This window comes from Vitis riparia, chromosome 18 (genome assembly GCF_004353265.1).
Source record: "Vitis riparia cultivar Riparia Gloire de Montpellier isolate 1030 chromosome 18, EGFV_Vit.rip_1.0, whole genome shotgun sequence".
NCBI lineage: Eukaryota > Viridiplantae > Streptophyta > Magnoliopsida > Vitales > Vitaceae > Vitis > Vitis riparia.
Window position 1 is genome coordinate 12,534,593 of NC_048448.1, and position 21,589 is coordinate 12,556,181.

Here is a 21,589-nt window from a genome sequence, read left to right on the forward strand (position 1 = left end):
CCAAAAGATAATTCTTCCTCTATTCTATCCATATTTTATAAAAATATTCATTTCTCCAATATTTTTTATATATATTCATAAAATTTAATACCCATATATTCACGTTGACCATATTCCCGATCATCCAACTAGAAGTCAAGAACAAAGTCGAAGATTGTAGCGTCAACATCGTCATGTCCGCCCCCAGACCAACCGCCATTGGCTGTTAGCTACCCAACGCAACCCCGTTAACGACCAACTAGTTCTTTATTCTAATTCTATCAGTTTTTTTTATTTATTTAAAAAGGAAAAGAAAATCTCCGAAGGCCAACTGTTCAAACCTCCCCCATCTACGAATAAAGATAGTGGAGCAAATATTCACCAGGTCTCTATGTTTCAACGTCCCCATCAATCCTTCCCCGTTCTTCACTCTTTTCTTCCTTCCTTTTCATAGATCTCACCGTCTACCGACAATGTCGGTTTCCGCCGTCGGATCTTTCTGGCTTTCCCCATCTCCCGGGAAGTTGCCACGGCCCAGGATGGTCGTCCGATCTAGCGCCGTCTCCGTCGCTCCAATTTTGACTCATTTACAGAAGCAGTGTGCCACTCCTTTGCCTGTTCTCCGCCACGTGGCAGACGCCATGGCCGCTGATATGCGGGCCGGGCTTGCTGTCGACGGTGGTAGTGATCTCAAGATGATTCTCAGCTATGTCGATACTTTCCCCACTGGGTATGTCATGTTAATTAATTATAGGTTTTTCTCTTTTTCTTTGTGTCTTGAGTAGTAATACTTCAGTTGGCTTCTATTTGAGATCTGATCGTTCCCTGTTTTGGAAATTTGTTACTTTTTTCTTTTATTTCTTTATTACTTTTGTTTTCTTCTGTTGACTATCAAGAAATGATCAAACATATAAGATTTTAGCAAGAAAAGATCAAGAAAGCTGTAATCCTCTGTTTGGTTCTTGGAACCAATGAGAGAAAAGAAAGAACATGCTTAAATGGTTCGTTTTTTCTTAAAGTAGGTTTAAGCCTTTTTTTGACCTTTTCCCTCATTGATTTAAATTTCTATTGAAAATCGAAAAAATACAATAGCAGATTGAGTTCTTCTCCCCATATTCAGAGTTCTCTCTCCACCAGCTGAATTTTTATTAGTATACTTCTTTAACAATTTGTACTTCTTGATATTTTGTGACGTGAAAGGAATGAGAAAGGCTTGTTTTATGCTTTGGATCTTGGTGGCACGAACTTCCGAGTGCTGAGGGTGCAATTAGGGGGGAAGGATGAGAGAGTGATTGCCACTGAATTTGAGCAAGTAACAATTCCTCAAGAGTTAATGTTTGGTACCTCGGAGGTATGAGTTCATCATCACTCTGATAAAATGCATGGGGTTTCTGTTAAATTTCAATTTCCTTTTATTTTCTTGATAATGTTAATTGAACTCAGGCCTTTCCATTTGTTAGGAACTTTTCGATTTTATTGCTTGCGGACTGGCGAATTTTGCAAAGAAGGAGGGTGGAAAATTTCACCTGCCGAGTGGAAGGAAAAGAGAGATTGGCTTTACATTTTCTTTCCCAGTCAAGCAAACATCAATTGACTCTGGCATACTAATGAAGTGGACAAAGGGTTTTGCCGTCTCTGGAACGGTTTGTAATTTTTGCACTTTTATATTATATAAACAGCAATTATTATTCATGGTTTTATGGTGACTTTCGAGTTAGCAACAAAAATCATATTTGATGCAGATTATAAATTTAGGCTCCCAAATTCTGTTCCCCCTCTTAGATGATAAAGGGAACTGGGAAACCAAATGCAGAATTCTAGCACACTTCAGGGAAATCCTAAATGGAAACTGTGTTAAAAGGATAGAAAGCATTTCAGTGTAGGAAAACCAAAGTGTCGAGAGATTTAAATCTTTTAGTGATGCTTGGAAACCATTTTAGAAAGTTCTATAGATATTTCCAATGGAAACACTGAAAATTTTACATCAGTTTCATATCAGTTTTGGAAATGGATTTGTTGGGAAGCAGATTTCCCTACTTGGAAGAAATCTGGTAACATTGGTTCAATGTGGTATCCAGTGGAGCTCTAAGAACTATGGGGGTTAGTTGTTTACATTATTACTGGAACTCAGGGTAGGGCTTAGGTGAGGGAATCTGAAGAGAGGATGGTTGTGCAACGACTTTCACCCATGAGTTCAAGTCCAGTTAGGCCAGGTTGTCATAGTGGCTTCAGGCCTTCATGAGAAAGCTCCGTTTTAGCCAAAGATAATATGGTAAGATCTGTTTTTATGGGGCATAAACTGAAATTAATATTTTCCCCTCAGTGCTCTAGCATTGATGTTCCAAAGACAGAGAGAACTTATGTTTTCTGCTGTATGTCAAAATAGTAGTAATGTGCTTTTCTTTTATATATCTACTTTAGCTTTGTGACATTTCAAGGATCATGCTTGTTCTGAAATATGCATAATGGAAAACTTCAAACTCATTACAGGCAGGAAGAGATGTGGTTGCTTGTCTAAATGAAGCAATGGAAAGGCAGGGACTAGATATGCAGGTGTCAGCTCTGGTACGTCTTTCTCATGATGATGTCCTCCTTGAAGAATAAATCTGGATTGATAAAGTGACTAATTAGTGTTAACGTATGTAAATTAGGTTAATGACACTGTAGGAACATTGGCCGGAGCAAGATACTGGGATGATGATGTAATGGTTGCTGTCATTTTAGGAACTGGAACCAATGCGTGCTATGTAGAAAGAACAGATGTTATTCCTAAACTACAGGGCCAGATGTCTTCTTCTGGAAGAACGGTGAATCTCTAACTAGTTAAAGTGATGTTCCAAATCATGGTTTAGATTTCTAATGTTATTTTAACAAGTGTTTTCCTGATTCAGATTATTAGTACTGAGTGGGGGGCATTCTCAAATGGTCTACCTTTAACTGAGTTTGACAGAGATATGGATGCTGCTAGTATCAATCCTGGTGAGCAGGTATAACTTTAATTTCTATATGATAACTAGTTTATATTTATGATACTAGGTATCTAATATTTGGATTATTGTTCATATTTCATGGACACAGATATTTGAGAAGACAATCTCTGGTATGTACCTTGGTGAAATTGTAAGAAGGGTGCTACTCAAGATGGCTGAAGCAGGTGCTTTGTTTGGCGAATACGTCTCAGAAAAGTTATCCACACCTTTCATACTCAGGTAATTGGAATTTCTATTCTTTAGCAGGATAATCAGATAGTGCTAGAGGCCAAAAATGTTACCCTGAGCTACAACCCCAGTGCTACATGGTTGAGTTTTTGTGTGCATTAACATGATCACTGTCCTGATGCTATTTGAATCCCACTATTAAACCATTCTCCTTTTAGTGGGTCTCATATTCATAGAAGTAGGATCTCATGCTTTGGCCAATGTGTTCAGTACAAGCAATTCATAGATCACCTTTCACTGATTTTTCTTAAAATACTTTTTTGTTATATTTTTTACAATATCTGTTCACTAAAGAAGGAAAGATTAGAAATATATATATACACAAATAGGCTGCCAAGTTTCTTGATTGAGAAGCAACTTTGTACATTAGATGCAAGATAAAATGGATTGATAGGCGTGATAGCCTCCATAGGAGTTTCTAATATTTAGTTGATCATTCACATATGTTGCAATGTTCTATCGAAAGGAAAAAGTTTTTTGATTGTTTTTTCATGGCATCTAAAAGATCCCATTTTACCTTTCATAGTGTTTAACACATGAATTTCATGTTTGTATTTTTTCCCCTCTTATTGAGGGTTATGGGGAAAAGGCAGCAGTGGTGAGGGTGTGGACATCATTAGATTTTTCATGTTACAACTACTCTGAAGGATGATGCAACCAATATGCAAATTAATCAAGTAAGATTTGTGTTTGTTCTGAATTCTGTTCTGAACTGTACTTTGTAGGACCCCAGACATATGTGCAATGCAGCAGGACAATTCTGACCATCTGGATGCTGTTGGAGCAATCCTGTATGATGTAACTGGGGTAAATTCCACAGATCAGAACCTCCTTTTTGAAATTCTGTCTTTCCATGAAACAATAATAAACTTGAGATTTGGGATATAACCCTCACTGAGGTAAATTAGGAATATGGGAATTAATCAGGAATATATGCTGGATAATTTGCAATATGTAAGAATAATAGAGTAGCTTAAATAGAAGCAAATAATGCCAGAATTATTCACAACTAGAATGGGTGCAAAGGTTATGCAGATGAATAGCAATTACTAGTAGAAGAATCGAATATATGTAGGAATGATTTATAAATTACTGAGTTACAGGGATACATTACGTATGCATGTAAATGTCAAGCTTTAATGAAATCTTATCCCAATAATCTACAAATATGTTTTCTCCCCAATCTTGTTATCAGGTAAAGTCAGACCTGAGTGTCAGAAAGATGGTCGTGGAGGTTTGTGACACCATCGTGAAGCGAGGTGGGCGCTTGGCTGGTGCAGGCATTGTAGGGATTCTCCAAAAGATGGAGGAAGATTCAAAAGACCTCATCTTTGGGAAGAGAACCGTGGTGGCCATGGATGGAGGCCTATATGAGAACTACCCCCAGTATAGAAGATACCTCAAAGAAGCCGTGACAGAGCTTCTGGGGTTGGAGATGTCAAAGAATGTAGTCATAGAACATTCAAAAGACGGGTCTGGGATTGGAGCTGCTCTCTTGGCTGCTTCAAACTCCAAGTATTAAGGAGATTTCTAGGACAGGGTAAATTTCTTGCCCTGTAATTTTTTTCCAGTGTTAAAGCATCCCATGATTGGGATTTTGTATGTAGTTACTGGGTTGTGAATAAAGAGCGAGTAAAGCAGCCATTGAACAGAATTGAAGTATAGTTGTTTCAGGTTTAGATTGTAATTTTTAGTAGGTGCTTGAACTAATAAAGGTGATAGTCTGAGAGATGAACACAAATTTGTTGTGAACTAATGCAGCTGCATGCATTAATCCGATGAGGTGAACAAGGGTCTGTTTGGAAGTAGAGAATAAGAATTGTCTCTATATTTTAAATTAGTATAATTAAATATTCCCACTAAATAACCTCTTTTAGACACATTCCATGAAGGTTGGCAGGATGTCCAAACTAGCATTCAAATATTAAATTTTGTGAAAAATAGATTATTTTTCTTGGAATTTTAAAAAATACTAGAGTTGGAAGGTACAAACTTAATTAGTTCATATCGTGGATATAATATTTTTATATTTTATATTTTTTAATTTCATTTCTGAATGTTGAGGAGAGTAAGGTGGGAATGTGGAAGACGCGATGGTGTGGATGATTACGTGGAAACCTTTATCACATACATCGCATTCAGAACGACGTCGTTTCCATGTTTACAGCGAAAAGTACACCTTGGCGCTCGGCAGCAGCACCAAATCGCATTCTAACGCACGACCCGAAACGGAACCACGTACACTTGAAGTTTCGAAACCCAAAAGAAAGACAGCAAGGACGACCGTCATCGGATCTCGGAGGTTCACCGTTTGTTCTGTGTGCCTCTGCAGCCAAGTCTTTGGAGAATGGTACTCTCTCGATTATGATGATTCAATCTTGATTGCGAGGAGATTGAGTTGCTGACTCGTTCATTAATCTTTGATTTGGCAGATCCGATTCATAATTCTACAGAACAGGCAGGGCAAGACCCGCCTCGCCAAGTACTATGTTCCTCTTGAAGAATCCGAGAAGCACAAGGTCGAATACGAGGTATTATCCTCTTGATTTTCCTCTCTTTTCTACGGTTTTCTTTCTAGGGTTTTGAATGTTATTGTCTTGTAGGTTCACCGATTGGTTGTCAACCGGGATCCCAAGTTCACTAACTTCGTTGAGGTATTTTCTTTCTCGACGTTTGGCTTGTGAGAAAATCTAGGGAACAATGCAAATGTAATTATTTTATGTTGTTTCATTTTCACAAGAATTTTTAGAATTGAAAGTCTCTTCTGTTTTTTTTTTAATTTCTCTGCATCCAAGCGGATAATTTGCTTGCTAACATTAATATTACCCCCTTTTTTTAACCCAGGATTCAAGAAGAGAAATAAAAGTTAGTGGATGAGCCTTCATAATCACTTTAATCTTGTTTGGTTTTAATTTTTAATTGCGCCTATTACAGCACTAGGAGTGGTGCCTCGCCAAAGAATCCTTTAACCCCCTTGCTTTTCTTCAATTTCAAAGCACTATTCTTCTTTCCAACTCTAAATAAACCCGAAAAGGACATTTGGATGCTATATTGTTATGGCAGATTGGATGTTGAATTGTATTGGAACTTCCCTTAGGCTACATTTTATTTAAATTTCAATTATATATAATTGGAGTTTTTTTTTTTTTTTCCTTTTTCCCTTTCTCCTTTAGCTCATTTAGAGGCGGTGGGCTTGAGATTAAATTGCAAGTCCACTGTTTAAGATTTCTTGTGTTACAAACATAATTTGTATTTATATCAGGTTAAAAGAGATCGATTGTTACAATTTATTCCTTAAAATTATTGGAACTCATTCTGACCCACTACTGCCTTGCAAGTATTCAAATAATATGTATTGGCCTGCCTAGTTATGCTGAAGAATCACGCAAACATGGACCCACCTTGTTGGAGGAGACTGTTTCTAGGCAAAAATTTTGAATTACAACTGGAATTTAAAATTACTTTCTTTTTTCTTTTTTTCCTTTTTTTTTTTGTGGCTTCTCTTTCAATGTCTTACCTTTGGATGTCTGATGTGTACTTTTGGTGTACATTTTCTTTGGCTATTTATATATACATATCTTTCTTTGCCTGTAAAAAACCTATCATTTTTAGCAAATGTACATGCCCTTTATTGAGACTTAAGCACCTTTCCTTCCCAAATCCTTTCATGATAATTAGCTGACTATGTAACAGAAAGGGGCTTTGCTATTTTCTTGTTTCACTCATACAGATGTGTTGAATTATTCTTTCTTGAGGAACTGTTGATACCAGATTGCAGAACTAAGCCATATCTCTTGGTATATGGCTACAATATCTAACTCATGCCTTGCTTTCTGTCACATTCTTGTTTGATGTGACACATCAAAAAATTCACTTAAGATGTGAAAAACAGTTCTCTCTACATTTTTCTTCTTGCAATGGATTGCATGGTTAGCAATACACTCAGGTCATTGTTATATCTGATTTTTTTTTTCCAGCACAATTATTATCAATTATTTTACAACATTTCCTTTACATGCTGTTCTCTATTGGATTAAGGGCTGATTATACCTGATAATAAATTTTTCTTGCAGTTCCGCACACACAAGGTAATCTACAGGCGATATGCTGGATTATTTTTCTCACTGTGTGTTGATATAACAGATAATGAGTTGGCATATTTAGAGTGCATTCATCTGTTTGTGGAAATACTGGATCATTTCTTCAGCAATGTGTGCGAGCTAGATTTGGTATTTAATTTCCACAAGGTTTGTTACTTGATTTAGCGTTTCTTGTCCACTGGAATAATACCTTCCAATTCTCATCTGCTGTCAGGGAATTTTTTAATTGTAGCTTATGACTGATTCTTTCCCTCTTATTCTCCTGCCTTGCATGTGATTGTTACTCCTATTTAGCTACTGAGTCAATCGGCGACTCAATATTAGTATCATCAGTGAATGAGTTGAACAGAGGGATGGCATCCCTTAAGAGACTGGTGAATTAAACTTTCCCTGATGACAAGTGGTCACTGGGAGCTAAGTACTTCATAATGGAAAATTTGGAATAACATCAAAATGTTTCCTTGTATATCTACCCATGTTAGCATTGAATATTTTCCTCTTGATTTAACAGATAGATTCAGAAACATTAAGTTTTTACTGCATTTTTCTGTCAGATATGACATTCTTAATGTGTGTATGTGTGTGTGTTTGTGTTTTATTTTTTATTTTTAATTCGCTTGGGCATTATGGTATATGCAATCGTCTTTTTAGTGTCAAGGAATTTAAAATTGTAGACACTTAAAAACCCTACCATTTTAGAATTGTACATTTTATATGCACAAGATAAATTGAGTAAAAATGGAAATGGTTGCTGGACCTTATATGAAAAAAATGAGTAACTGATGATCCTCTGAAGTTACACAAATCTTTATTCAAACTGTTTTGAGAAAACCAATTAGCTGCCTTAGTGGCTTTTGATCGATTCTGTGGGCATTTACATGATTTGTCAGAGAAACATCTGGTGGCAATGTTCTGTGCTTATATTTTGCATTAAACCTTACAATTGTAATTTCCTGCGCATGTCAAAGCTAACCTCTCTGCAATGTGTAGTTAAAAATTTTTCTGCTCCATATAGGCATATACTGTTCTTGTTCATGCTTTCCATTTGAGGATGCCAGGTCTTCTGTTGTACATGCTGCTCTGGCGACATTCTTTATAATCTTATGCACTGTAGTCACTGTTAGCTATCCAGGAAAATGAACTACTGACCTTACATGCTTCATTGTGTCCAGTGTTTATGTGTTTGGGCTTGCTGACGTGTAGTTTGGTGTATATTATTGCTCATCATTATATTCTTTCCTTTTTGCTCATGGAAACTGTGTTTGTCTGATAAAGGTTTATCTTATACTTGACGAATTCATTCTTGCTGGGGAGCTCCAAGAAACAAGCAAAAAGGTGTGCATTAGTTTTTTACTCATTTGTTGACATTGTAAACTCGAGGATTGAGCCTGAGACTGATTTTCCCTGTAACTTGCAGGCCATCATAGAGAGGATGGGGGAATTGGAAAAGCAAGAGTGAGAACTTATTCTGTAGCAAGGATCTTTGGTTTTCTTGATTTTATTTTATTTTATTTTTTCCCTAGTTTTGGATTTTTATCCAATGTTGAAAGACACAGTTTCTCCATTATAAGATCAGAAAAATGAACTTTATTGAGACAGATGGAGTTGTAAGAGGTGCATTCTTAAATTGTAATATCAGAAAATTGAAGGTGATTGCTTCTTTCCTTCTCTACTGTTATACCTCCCCATGAATCCCTTTCCATAACCTGCCACTGTCCACCAGCTACCACCCCTTTCTCCTGTTTGCGACATAATGGGTAATTGTTATTCAGCAGCAATATCTATAAATAAGTTCGTCTTGCAATAAACTTATCAGCAAGGCCAAATCAATCCATTTTCGCACTCCTATAACTAATTAAGTGTAACTTTACTCGCATCCTCTCAGGATTGAATTAAATATACTTGGTCAACATAAGTTCAAAACTTCATCAAATACCTTTTTTATTTTTTAAGTTAAAGAAAAAAGTAAACAAAATTAAAAAATGAAAAGAGAAAAAAAGCACATTCGATGAAATTGTAAATTAATATTGATTAGAACTGGGGATTTTGTGGGAAGACTCAAAATCATTCTGCCGTGTGGCCTGCGCCCATTAGGCTTTTAATCTCAATATCATTCTTATTATCCTCAACTCACTTTTCAACCGCATAGGACTCAGATTTCCAGGGCAGCACATCCCCACTACAAGTTCACCCAACTTTTCCTAACAAATATGCCGTCTCTGCAGACTGCTCAGAAGCACTCTCCCTTCCTTTAAAAGGAGAAAGCACAGCGAAGTGGGTGCTCTACAAAAGGACCAAAAGGAATTGCTTTCTTTTTCTGTAGAATCTAAAGGAGAGTCAAAGCACCTCATGTTAGTAGGACCTCCGGAAGGCATGTTACCAACAACTAGTGCACCTGTTGCTTAAAGTTTACTCTTCCTTCTCCACTCCTAGGCCCTAGCCCCTGCAACTTCTTATTCATGATTCGTATCATAAAAATCATTTCTCATGACAGAGAAAGCGAGGTGTACTTTGTGGACCAGTAAAGCTGTAACAAAATTTAAATTTTCTCATTGAATTTTAATGATTATGATTGATTTCCAAGCATTAAATGATCATAACTACCAAGCACAGCGCAAGGTACCGTCCAAGTATTCAAACCCACTAGAAGAGAATTATTGAGGAGCTGAATTTCCAATATTGGTTCATGGAATAATGACAAGGAGGGACACCCATAACCAAATCCTTTGGCGAATTTTAGAATTCAACATCCACTCTTGATATGGGGGCCCGGCCATGCCAGTAAATGGGCCAGCCTAAATGGCCAATCGGTTCATATAACACAAATGTTGTTATGTCACCTTCACGAGGTGAAGATCTTTTGGGACACATCCAAAGTAATGATCTAAGGGCATCCAAAACTCATAATGTTGATATGGACATTTCCCCTTAACAGGACCCACTTACTAACAAATACCACAAGTCACTCGTTGTTTGCTTCTCAAGTAATCAATTCATCCAAGTATTCACTGTAAGCAGTCACACAACCATGCATGATAAGGCACAGGAAAAATAAAAATTTACTTTCATATTGGCAATACACCTTTTTCTTTTAGTTATGAGCAATAATAAGCTTTAAATACGCTCACGAAAAGATGACACTACAAAGGTCCTGGATTACTTGCCTCTGCAGCTGATAGCATTCCATTAATCCTCCTCCTGGTTTCCATATTTTGGCGGATCACCACCCACCACATGCCCACTTCTCTCCCCACTTCATCAGGCGAAGTTGAGCACCAAGTTGAAAGTATGAAAGAAAAAAAGGGAAAAGAATGAAACAATATCCCAGTTTAAAGATGCTCGTTGCAGAGTAACTGCAATGGCATGGCACTGTCGGAACGGAATCCACCACCGTTCTCATCTAAGCCTGAAGGGAGATGGTTGTGCTGCCTTTTGGCCTTGGCAGGTGACAAGGATGAAGTAATGGCAATGAGTTGCTGCTGCTGTTGCTGTGAGATTGGAGCATATTTGGGGCCTAGTACTTCTAGTGATGAACTGGGAGGGAGAATGGCTTGAGCATATTGGATTGGAGGGGTTGGGTCATGTCTTCCATTTTGCCAATTTGGAATATGGGATGCAGAAATACCCGCCGGTCTGTATTGAGTTGCCAGCTGAGCCCACATCCTTTGTTGCTGTTGTTGTTGCTGCTGCTGCTGCTGCTGTTGCTGCTGCTGTTTTGAGCCTGAAAGGGCCATATGAGGGGATCCACATAAATTGTTGCTGAGATATGGAGATAGCTGCAGCTGCACCTATAATCAACCATTATACTGTCAAGATGAGATGCTAGACAATTAGCAACTATAAGAAAAATGGTACTTGTATACCCATTTCCAATTTGGGATTCCAGTGGCTTAGCCCAAGGGATTCGTACCATTATCAATTATCAAATCTTTTCTCTGGACACCCCAGTTCAGTTGCAAAGCCATTGCTTTTAAACTACTTCTCTGGACAATCCAAACATACTGATGAAACTGAGATAAAAAGAAAGCAAAAAACCTGCTGAGCTACTGCTGCTGCGGCTGCTGAAAGCTGATCTGGGTAAGGAGAAGCAGAATAGCGAGTTTGATGCAGAGAAAAGGGGATAAGTGTATGATGTTGTGGAAGTGGATGTAGGTAAGGAACATGGAGTTGAGATGAGGGTTCCAGATCATTTACTGCTCTGTTAGAACTATTATTAGCTTCCCCACCACCTCCAGCCGACAAAGACAAGAAATCGTAACTCTGCCAAGAACCAGAGAATGATCAGAACTATAGGAAGGAGGAAATTTCAAGAGGTGTCAATATCAAGCTTACCTGCTTTTGAGAAGTGTAGGTCCCAGAAGCAGGAGCCCGCTGCTGATCTTGATGGAGCCCCTGCTGCAGAAGAATATCTTTTCTAGCTTCAGTTGAATTGTTCTCCACGGCTGAACCACCTATGCTGTTAGCAGAAACAACTCCATTCAATCCATTTCTCAGGCCACTGGGATTGTTGCCTGCCAGAGAACCTACTTGCTTTGATCCTTCATCTGTTCTCAATTGGTTTGGCTGCATTGACAACCTTTCCTTTCTCTCTGAATTTTGTAAATCCTGAATAAGACGACTTATGCGAACATGAGCTGCACATCTTTTCCATGGTTGCTTTTTATGCACCATAACTCTAGAAACCTGTATACTCAATAACACAACATAAACTCAATCAAATGCTTAAAAAAATTATATATAAAAACTTCTGCAAAGGAATGAATACCCATATTGCAGAACTTGTAAGCATCAGCTAGATTTGCTGGTGGTAGTTACCTTTTCGGTTGAGACACCATTTCCAAATGAACTAGGTCCTGTAGTGCCAGTAGCATTATCCAGCCAAGCTTGAGTTTTAGCTGAAGAACTGAAACAGCAATATGATCTAAGGATGAGAGAGAGAGAGAGAGAGAGAGAGAGAGAGAGAGAGAAGGGGGGGGGGGGGGGGGGGGGGGGGGGGGGGGGGGGGGGGGGGGGGAGAGAGAGAGAGAGAGGGAGAAGCAAATTACTGTAAGGGCAGGCCATGAATTGCTGTCCCAATCGACCCTGTTGATGACAAGCCCGGCCACAATACCAGATCTTCCAACCAAAAATCAAAGATTAAGGCACAATGAGAATATTAATATGCAGAATTACACACACGAGCTATGTTCTGCATTCTAAGCAATCACCAAAAAACCATGAAATGGGATATGTTCAAGGAAAAGATACATACCATTTTTCCTGCTGTCTTTGATGGTATGTTGTTGCTCCTGTTTATTTCCGAACGTTAATGGCCTAAAGATATTTCAAACTATGCTTATTCCTGAAAACTAATGTGACATAGGCTGGAAAATGAAACTTACAATCTCTGGTTTTGGTTTTGTCTCAGGAATAGGGGCCTCCTGTTGTTTTAACTGCATTAGTCTGTCCCCGAACATAAGAAAGTACAAGGAATTAAAAAAATAAAAAGAAAAGAAAAGGAATAGGAGCAGCAGAGTCAGTAGAAAACTATACACACCCAGTATCCAGGCTTTGTTCGTATGGAACATCAAACTTGACAGATCTGAGTACCAACTTTTCATCAGCGACTTCACCCTTGGACAAGGAAGGTATTGTTCGTATATTCACTTGAGGAACAGATCCATCTGATCCTGTATGTTCTTGCTCGCCAGTGGGAATGTTACCCTGTTCTTGAACAGTGGGTTCGTTCAAAGATTTTACTTTTTCCACAGTTTCTCCCAGTGAATTAGACAAGGGATTGGCAGCCACACCAGCTCCAGTTAGGCATTTAGAGTCCTCTTCTGAAACTGCAGAATCAGATAAACTATCAAAGCTTAACAAACCAGAACCCAAAACCCCAAAAAAAAAAGTAAATAAATAAATAAAAATAAAATAAAGACAAAAGAAAAGCGATCAATAGTAAATCAAGAAGAGACCTAATGCGGGTGCAGGGCTCTCCCCCTCCTCTGGCAAAGTTAAAGGCTTTGATTCTGATGATTCGCCAACCAATTCACCCTTATTGTCCGTCTTATCATTGTCCGGGAACATTCCTGCCAATGCGTACAGGGACTCCACTGCTTCTTCCTCCTCTTTGGTAATTGGTCCTGAAATGGGTTGCTTCTGAGACCAGTCTGAGCCACCATGCTTCTACAGTAGCAAATCCATTAGTCTAAGCACAAGAGCCCCATCAAGTAAGAAGGAAAAAAGAAATGAAAATTTGGGTAAGTGGCTAACCAAGTTCAGTTTAGATTTCTTTACACCACCCTTTGGAGGAGTGTCAACTTCATTAATTCCATTGTTCAGCTTCTTTGGCTCCGGCAAAGGCGGAGAAACAGATTCACGGCCGCGCTTCTTCATGGCTGTAAATGCAAAAACAAAATTCCCCAAAACATTAGTTTCAAAAAATTACAATCACCCCCCAACCATGCTTTTCTTCCTTTACTTCAGAGAGCCTTTCTGATTCATAAAAAGCTAAAGTATCTCCCTTGGAAAAGTAAACTTCAAAACAGAAAGAGGCAAAATTTCGAACTCAATATATATGCTTATATTAAAAGAATCAATACACCATGAAACCAAACAATCCGTATATTTAATTGAAGGGGAACATACAGAATCTACCATCCCTCAAAAAGTAGAAGGCCTCACATTCTCATTTAAAAATACCACAAAATATGACAAAATGAGGAAACTTCCTTCAACAGCTACCAAATATAACTAAATTAAAATTCCACAGTTCCAAAGTAATTTATTAGAAAAACTGAGACTGTAAATTTGAGTGTGATGTAAGCCAAAATTTTCCATTTTTGATCCTACAACAACACCCACCTGACCGAAGCTTCCGGGGAACAGAGGAATGATCCACGCCATTGCAGTCATCAAAAAACTGTAGATATTTTAAAATTAATAATAACTCCAAAAAAAATTATTTAAAAAGAAAAGGAAAAAAAAAAAGAAGAAAGAAAGAACCACCCTGATATATAATAACCTACCTTTTTGGGAAGCTTGAATCTCTTGCTACTGCCAGGACTAGGAGCTTGGGATCGAAGCTGCTGATCTTCTTCTTCTTCAGACCCATAAGTCCCAGAACAACCCATTTCCACGTCTTCGTTAACGGAATTGGCTCTACCAACAACACTCAATTTTTTTACCCTTTCTTTCTTTGGTTTCTCCGGGAAAACAGCGTCCCCACCACGACCCTCACAGCCATCCAAGCCTACAAATCATTTCAGATGCCGATGAAAATGAAAAATTTTCAGAAAAAAGAAAAAGGAAAACGCAGATATAAAGAAGCACCCAAGAAAAGGAGATAACGAGGAAGAGACTTTATCCGCGAACTCTTTATCACAAAGCAAATGAGAATATACAGAAAACGACAACAATGGGTAGTGTTTTGTATGTTTGTCGCGAGCGTCAATGGACCAGAAATGAGGGAGGGTTCAGTAATTTGTCATCTGCTTACCAGAGAGGAGCTTGTGTACCGATTGCTTAATCTGTCGCTTGGCAGGCGAGAACCGACTCTGTGCACGCCTCACGTCTCGACCTTTGTCCATTTCTGAGATAATAATAACAACGCTAACATCGAATTGAAAACGGCTTCGATGGCTCACAATCCACCAAAAAAACGTATCAGCTAGCGATCCCCAGATCTTTCATCTCTCTTTCTCGCCCCCCTCCTCACAATCTGGCTTTCTTCAATATTCCGGGAAAAAAAAAAGGACATAAAATTTAGAGCTCAGAAAATTTTCTTTGCTGTAATGTAATCAAGAAAAAGAACAGGGGAAATGTGAAGAACTGAATAATGAGAAAGTCGTAGCGAGTTGAGAGGCGGGAGTGTCGTATGAAGTATGGTTTGGTTTTTACGGAAAAGTTCGCCGGTTTGGTTTTTCCAAAGATGAAAAGAAAAATCAATCTAGTTTCCAAATATCTATCTCCCTGAGTGCGTGAGTCGAAAGTAGAGTTGTAAAGGATCTCGCCGGAGGGAGAAAAACAGAGAGCAGAGACAAAAAGATATCAAAGAGACTTAAAGAAAGAATAAAAGTGAATTCGTTTCTCGTGTTCAGAGAATCGGGTTCTTCACGAAATAAAGCAGATAAAGAGAGAGTAGTAAAGAGAGATAGAAAATGGGACGGAAAAAACTCACAAGAAAAATAAAGAAAAGGAAAAGAAAAGCTCTGAAACACCCGTGAAAAATTCTAGAGAAATACACCCGATCTCACCCAAATAATATAAGAATAAAATAAACCCATTAATCTCCGAATCTCACTCAACAAAACCCATATCGCTGAATCCAAAAATTCCCACTCTCTTTTATCGATTAAATACCACATCCCATCAAAGTTTATACGCTAACAGTAACAGAGAAGCAAGATATACTCGGTTTTTCCCATTCTTCAGATCTTCACCAACCCACTGATTAGAAATAACAAACAGAAACCCAAAAACGCTTTCAAGAAATGGAAACGGATGAAAAACATCACTTGCTATGGAATCTAAACGGCCATTTAATACGAAGAGAGTTGAGAGTTGAGATTAGTAGCCTCAACAATGAAACAACCTCTAACAATTCACAATCACCATGAGAGATTCAACACCAGAAAGCTCTGCACAGCTCATTCTCCCTCCCTCTCAAAGCTATCTGAAACTCTCCAAATTCCAAAGAAAAGACGGGACGGAAAAACCGAAGCTTTACTCGCTCTGGAAACTCGCGTTTAAATGAATGCATCACAAAAACGGCCAATCTCTCTCTCATCGCATTTATACAGACCGCTGTTCTCACGTCATTCCACGATCGACGGTGCACAGTCACTACCCACTCACAGCCGTTGGATTCTCACCGAATAATCCGACAATCAACATCCACGTGTCAGCCACATCAGACATAGCCACTGCCTTCTGTTGCAAGACTTGCCACCGTGTAACCTTTCCACGTCGCAATACATGCGCCACCTCAACATGGACGGTCCGGATTCCTTCTTCAAAACCTCGGCGTCTTTCGACCCTCGGATTTGTTTCCTCTTGCGATCGTACCTTCTTTTTCTGCGATGGAGACGGTTAGAATACTGAAAACCCACTGCTTTTACCTCAGAGTAACCGAAACCTAATTCCTTCATCCAACGGCTGTTATTACACTCCCAGTCGATGCCCTCCACGTGTACGTCTATATGCACGAAAAATTAGCCTGCTTTAGCCCTTCCCACCCATTTTTTGCTTAAACTTATTTCTCATTTTATGATTTTCGCTCCCGATGAACAAATTACAAGGAAATGTTCACACGCGTTTGATTGCTGCGAGGTGCACATGCCCAATGGCATGTGATTTGAGTGAACTGAGACTTCCTCACGTGAACGGCACGCGCACGTTAGATGCGTGAGGCTACTAGACCACTGGAGAGACTGTCTGCGTCTTGCGAACACGGAAATCCGCGACGCGAACTCTAGAAAAAAGTTGCCAGTCACGAGGTGGATGAAAGGACTCGGCGATTAATTGCGGGGAGGATGTGGGGGAAAAACCACGCCGATTATTTGATAGGGATGTGATGATTTGATTCTCTGCATCACGGCGTGGCAGAGGTCATGTAAGCTGCGTGACTCCTCGTTCCTTTCAGGTAGATCAAGCAGAAGTTGCGAAAATAGCCTTCCTTGTACCGTATATGACGAATTTGTCCTCCAAATATCAAGTGTCGACAAAAAACAAAGGGGGCGATGTAAGAACCAAGAACTAGGAAGAGCCGAAGAGGTAGGTCGGATGCCTAGCTTATTAAATAAAATCGTTCCCGCCTTCCCAAAAATCTCTCTGCCTTGTAAGTTTGTAACTTAATTCTTACTTGTCCCATGTCTATTTCTTGTCTTCGATCTTCTCATGCTTATCTTCCCCATTATATGCTCATTCTCACATTCATTATGTCCATGTCCCTACGAGGTTTTATTGCACTTCCTTCCATTCATTTCCTCGTCTCTAACAAATTTATATTTTTCAACTAGTTTAATTTTTCTCATTTTTTAAATCTAAGAGAATACAAGTAATTTCTCGTTAAGAAATCTTTCTTAAATTTTAGATTAATGCTAGAAAGGAAAACATTGACATCATGTGGTGGTTGAAACTTGACTATTCAATTGGGTTAGAGCCCATAAAAATTGATAATTTTGTAGGAGTCCTTCTAAACCCGAAATGTGCACTTCTTTAATGGGTGAGGTTGGTGCCATTGCTACCAATTCTCTATTTAGAATATCATAGATCAATTTGTCTTCATCTATTAAATCGTATTAAAGGTTCGTTACCCAATTTTTTCTTCTTTTCTAACTGTTCTAAGATTTGTTTAGCATTAAGGACCTTTCCTTTCCATAGGTACGTGCATCCCATTTTAAGCCTTTGCCCCACAACCTAAGCCCAATGCTTGGTTTTTGAACATTGTTTGATTGGTTTGTATATATACACAGATATAATTTGATTTAAATCTAATTAATCTCACATATAGAAAACTAGTTCCATACTCAAATTAATAATTGGAATCTAGTTTTTGGAAAGCAAACGTAACCTCATGATTAAATTATGGTTTGCAATGGCCTATCCTTGTTGATGCCAATTTCCCAAATGGATTCAATTTCTAAATTCATAAAAGTTCTTGTGCATCAAATTTTCATATGTTAATTTGCAGTTCTAGTATGGTGTTTCAATCCACAACTTTGAGTAGCAAAGCTTCTTGGCCGACGACCCAGGGGCCATTACTTAAAAACCGTTAAGACTACTTGATATAGATCTTGTTCGCAACGTCTTTACCTTTTGTAGTCAAAGTAAGCAACAATGAAGTACCACGACCAAGAGACAATGCCCCGTTTCCCAAACTCTTCACCTCAACCCGAGCCTTCTTCCCCAAATCCAGCCTGGAAACAAAGGCTGCTACTCCTCCGATTGCAATGTACTGCCTAATCAACGAAATCTGCCCCTTTGACTCTGTCATGTGGGTTGTGTTGGCAACCTTGGATGCCCCATGATCGAATTTTGGCAGTTAGGAGACGCTCCACCGCCGTTAGGAACGTTGAAATTTGTTACTCTCCCCTTTCTTTCCACAAAATTGAAGCGTTATTTGCTAAAACTTAATACTTTAACAACTAAAATTAACTTTAACTTAAACTTAAAACTTATTATTTATTTTTTATTTTAAATATTTAATTTTTTAATAAAATTAACTTAAATTTTATTTTAAATTATTAAATTAATGATATATATATCCTTATTAGTTATAATTAATGTTTTATTATTAAAAAATTTAATTAATATTTATTTCCATAAAAATGAGCCATGAACATGATTATTAAATATATTCTCATTACATTACATGTATATAAATAAAACAAAAAAAATTGAGATTAGGAATAAATTATTTATTTTAAGTGAATACTTAAAATTATTTTAAATTTTAAATAATAATATTAAATTATTTTATTAAATATATATTTTTATTTAATAACTTAAATTAAATTATTAAATGATTTAGGATTGATTTACCAAATACCCTCATCATTCTCTATCATTGACTTGACTAGGCATGTTCACACAATGAAGCTATAACCATACAAAGAGTTGGCGAAGACCAGGTGCAATCCGAGGAAGACGGGGCGGAGGATATGGAGAACGCCTCTACTGTATACTCCATGCTTAAGTGTAGCGGAGGAAATGAAATTGTCTTGCCTCTATAGGGGTTACACATCCGCAAGATCGTTGTGGAGGCTTAGATAAACTTTAGCAACAGCCAACCAAAATACACCGTCTCATCAGGATGAAAGCATGAAACCATGTAGTTATCAACCACATTTCAAATAGAAAAATAGGTAAAAAAATATTCTAGATTTTTAAACATAATTTTATTATAACCTCGTGATTAAATTATATTTTCATTATTTAAATTGTTAAATTGTATAAATAGAAAAAGGTTGTTGATGTCAATTTCCAAAACTGTCAAGACTCCTTGAAAATTTGTGGTGAAGATCTTGTCCGTAATTTCTTCATCTTTTGCAGTCAAAGAAAGCGACAGTGAAGTACCACGACCAAGAAACAACGCTCGATTTCCCAAACTCTTGACTTCAACCCAAGCCTTCTTCCCAAAAGCCAGCCTGGAAACAAAGGCGGCTACTTCTCCGATTTCCTTGTACTGCCTAATCAACAAAATCTCTCCCTCGGACTCCACCATGTGAGTTGTGCTGGCTACGTCCCTGGATGGCCCGTGATCAAATTTTAGTATGTTAATAAGGACGTTCCATTGTCGTTGAGCAACGTTGAAATTCGCGAGTCTTCCCTCTCTTTCCACAAAATAGAAGGCTCCTTTAAGGTAAGCAACGTCCATTCCTGCGTCGAAATTGCCTGCAAATTCACACTTACTCCATTCTTTATCACTAACACGACATGTTCCCACAACAAAACCACGGTATGAAGAGTTGGCGAAGACCATGCAGGTGCAATCTGAGGACGAAGGGGCGGAGGATATGGAGAGCGCCTCCACCGTATACTTCATGCTCAAGCGTAGTAGAGGAAGTGAAATTGTCTCGCCCGTAAAGGGGTTATACATCCGCAAGATTGTCGTGGAAGCTTGGGTAAACGTTAGCAATAACCAACCAAATTTAGTCCCATAATACGTAGTCAAAGCATGGAACTATGTATTCATCAAACATGCCTTTATGGGCTTTCTTGTAGTAAGGATCGTATAACGTAGTTGTGTGACTTGTGTCTACGTCCACTATTCCCAGCCATGGAAGTTGGCGGGTGAAGGCAACTCTATCAACAGAATACCAATCCTTGCATACTCCGCGTTAACTGATCCATGAAACTACATTTTCTAACGACCAAAGTCAGCATGTCTTGTGGAAGATCCGACCAAGGCCTCTGCAACTTCTTTATCCACTTGGTCTCTTTTTACTGTCATCGCTTTCTTCTTTGGACGCGCCATCCAGAGAGAATGAAGCATTCAATTTTTACAAGAGGATGTGCTTCTCTCTCTTCTGCTTTAATACGAAAAAGGATTTGAAATTAATAAGAAAAAAGATTACTAAGTATGTTATAATAAAATAAGGATTTTCAGATTTTTAAATTTTATAATAAATTGATTTGGGTTGTTGGTTAAATATAATTAGTAACATTTTCAAGTTTGATATGCCAAAAATTCTTTATTCATTTATTTTAAATTTACTATTTATCGTCCTCAAGCTTTTTGAATCATGTAAGGAACCTTGGCAATGTTTGTTTCTTGAAAAAATCGAGGAAAACAAAATAAAAAAGAAAAGTGAAAGGAATAAAATGAAAAAAAAAATTATGTTATGATTAATCCTCGAAAAGTAATAAGGAGAAAAATAAATATTAAAAAAATTATTTTCTGGTTTCAACATAAAAAAAAAAAAAAAAAGTTATAAATTTATATATTTTTAAATTAATTAATCATTATATAAAAAGGAAAAAATAAACAAAGCAGTTTGAAATAATATATAAAATAATTTATTAATTTTAAATTTATTTTTTATTTTTCTTAATTCTTTCTTTTCTTTCACTTTTCCTTTTTATTTTCTTTCCCTCACATATTCTAAGAACCAAATATAACCTTAAAATCAATAAATTATGTTCATTCAAAATCATTTCACTTATTTTTCTCCATTATTTACGAAATAAACAATTTTAAAATACATAAATTTTTAACTAATTTTAATTATATTTTATTTTCTTTCATATTTCTTATAACAAAACCAAACATAAGAAAACCATTTTTTTTAACATTTTTTTTCTTTTCTTAATACTTTCCATGAACCAAACATAACCTAATTTCTTTAAATCGAAATTAATTTGAATATTCAGATGTATTTGTTTTTAAATCAATTGAGTTTTTTTTTTCTTTTTTTTTCTTTTTAAATTAAGTTCTTTATAACTTATATTAGCACTGTTTATTTACCGGTATAGAAAATAGGATTGATTGAAAATGTAAAAATTCAATAAGGAAAAGAAGAATAAATATAAGGTGCAAAATAGGTTTGGGTTGAGAGATTGATTTTTTATTTATATTTTTGCTCTTATTTTTGTTTTTTTTTGTATATTTAATGTTTTATTTCTATTAATTTTCATTTAATTATTTAAGTTTGTATTAATGCCCAATATAATGAAATAAAGAAATAATTAACAAATGAGCATCAAGCTTCAAAAATATAGATGAGGATGGAATTTTTTGCTTGAATTTAGCAAGAGGTAAAATTAGGTTTTCCTTTTATGGCACTTGGGCGGCCGTTAATAAAATTTGAA

At 37.3% G+C, this 21,589-nt stretch overlaps 3 protein-coding genes across 7 annotated transcripts; 2 read left to right on the forward strand and 1 right to left on the reverse strand.

Moving 5' to 3' along the window:
- Positions 1 to 295: 295 nt before the first annotated feature.
- On the forward strand, positions 296 to 5,010 carry LOC117906935 (hexokinase-2, chloroplastic). Its single transcript, XM_034820219.1, has 9 exons — positions 296 to 709; positions 1,180 to 1,330; positions 1,440 to 1,622; positions 2,470 to 2,544; positions 2,631 to 2,786; positions 2,871 to 2,966; positions 3,058 to 3,188; positions 3,923 to 4,004; positions 4,393 to 5,010. Exons 1-9 carry the CDS (start codon positions 453 to 455, stop codon positions 4,717 to 4,719), a joined length of 1,458 nt encoding a protein of 485 aa, XP_034676110.1. The 5' UTR covers positions 296 to 452; the 3' UTR covers positions 4,720 to 5,010.
- Positions 5,011 to 5,236: 226 nt separating this feature from the next.
- LOC117906936 (AP-2 complex subunit sigma) lies at positions 5,237 to 8,967 on the forward strand. Its single transcript, XM_034820220.1, has 6 exons — positions 5,237 to 5,547; positions 5,630 to 5,728; positions 5,801 to 5,851; positions 7,271 to 7,444; positions 8,573 to 8,632; positions 8,715 to 8,967. Exons 1-6 carry the CDS (start codon positions 5,545 to 5,547, stop codon positions 8,754 to 8,756), a joined length of 429 nt encoding a protein of 142 aa, XP_034676111.1. The 5' UTR covers positions 5,237 to 5,544; the 3' UTR covers positions 8,757 to 8,967.
- Positions 8,968 to 10,333: 1,366 nt separating this feature from the next.
- On the reverse strand, positions 10,334 to 16,038 carry LOC117906768 (mastermind-like protein 2). 5 transcript variants are annotated; one of them, XM_034819950.1, is made up of 14 exons: positions 15,870 to 16,038; positions 14,775 to 14,996; positions 14,305 to 14,528; positions 14,141 to 14,198; positions 13,550 to 13,674; positions 13,252 to 13,462; positions 12,834 to 13,122; positions 12,679 to 12,739; positions 12,549 to 12,585; positions 12,343 to 12,412; positions 12,113 to 12,200; positions 11,630 to 11,980; positions 11,333 to 11,557; positions 10,334 to 11,085 (listed from the first exon to the last, which is right to left on the reverse strand). In XM_034819950.1, the coding sequence occupies exons 2-14, from the start codon at positions 14,863 to 14,865 to the stop codon at positions 10,627 to 10,629; spliced, it is 2,289 nt and encodes a 762-aa protein (XP_034675841.1). In that variant the 5' UTR covers positions 14,866 to 14,996; positions 15,870 to 16,038; the 3' UTR covers positions 10,334 to 10,626. The 5 variants fall into 5 exon arrangements, with proteins under 5 accessions (XP_034675841.1, XP_034675842.1, XP_034675843.1 ...); XM_034819951.1 differs by having other exon boundaries at positions 13,252 to 13,459; positions 14,775 to 15,004; XM_034819952.1 differs by having other exon boundaries at positions 10,334 to 11,079; positions 14,775 to 15,004.
- Positions 16,039 to 21,589: the final 5,551 nt, after the last annotated feature.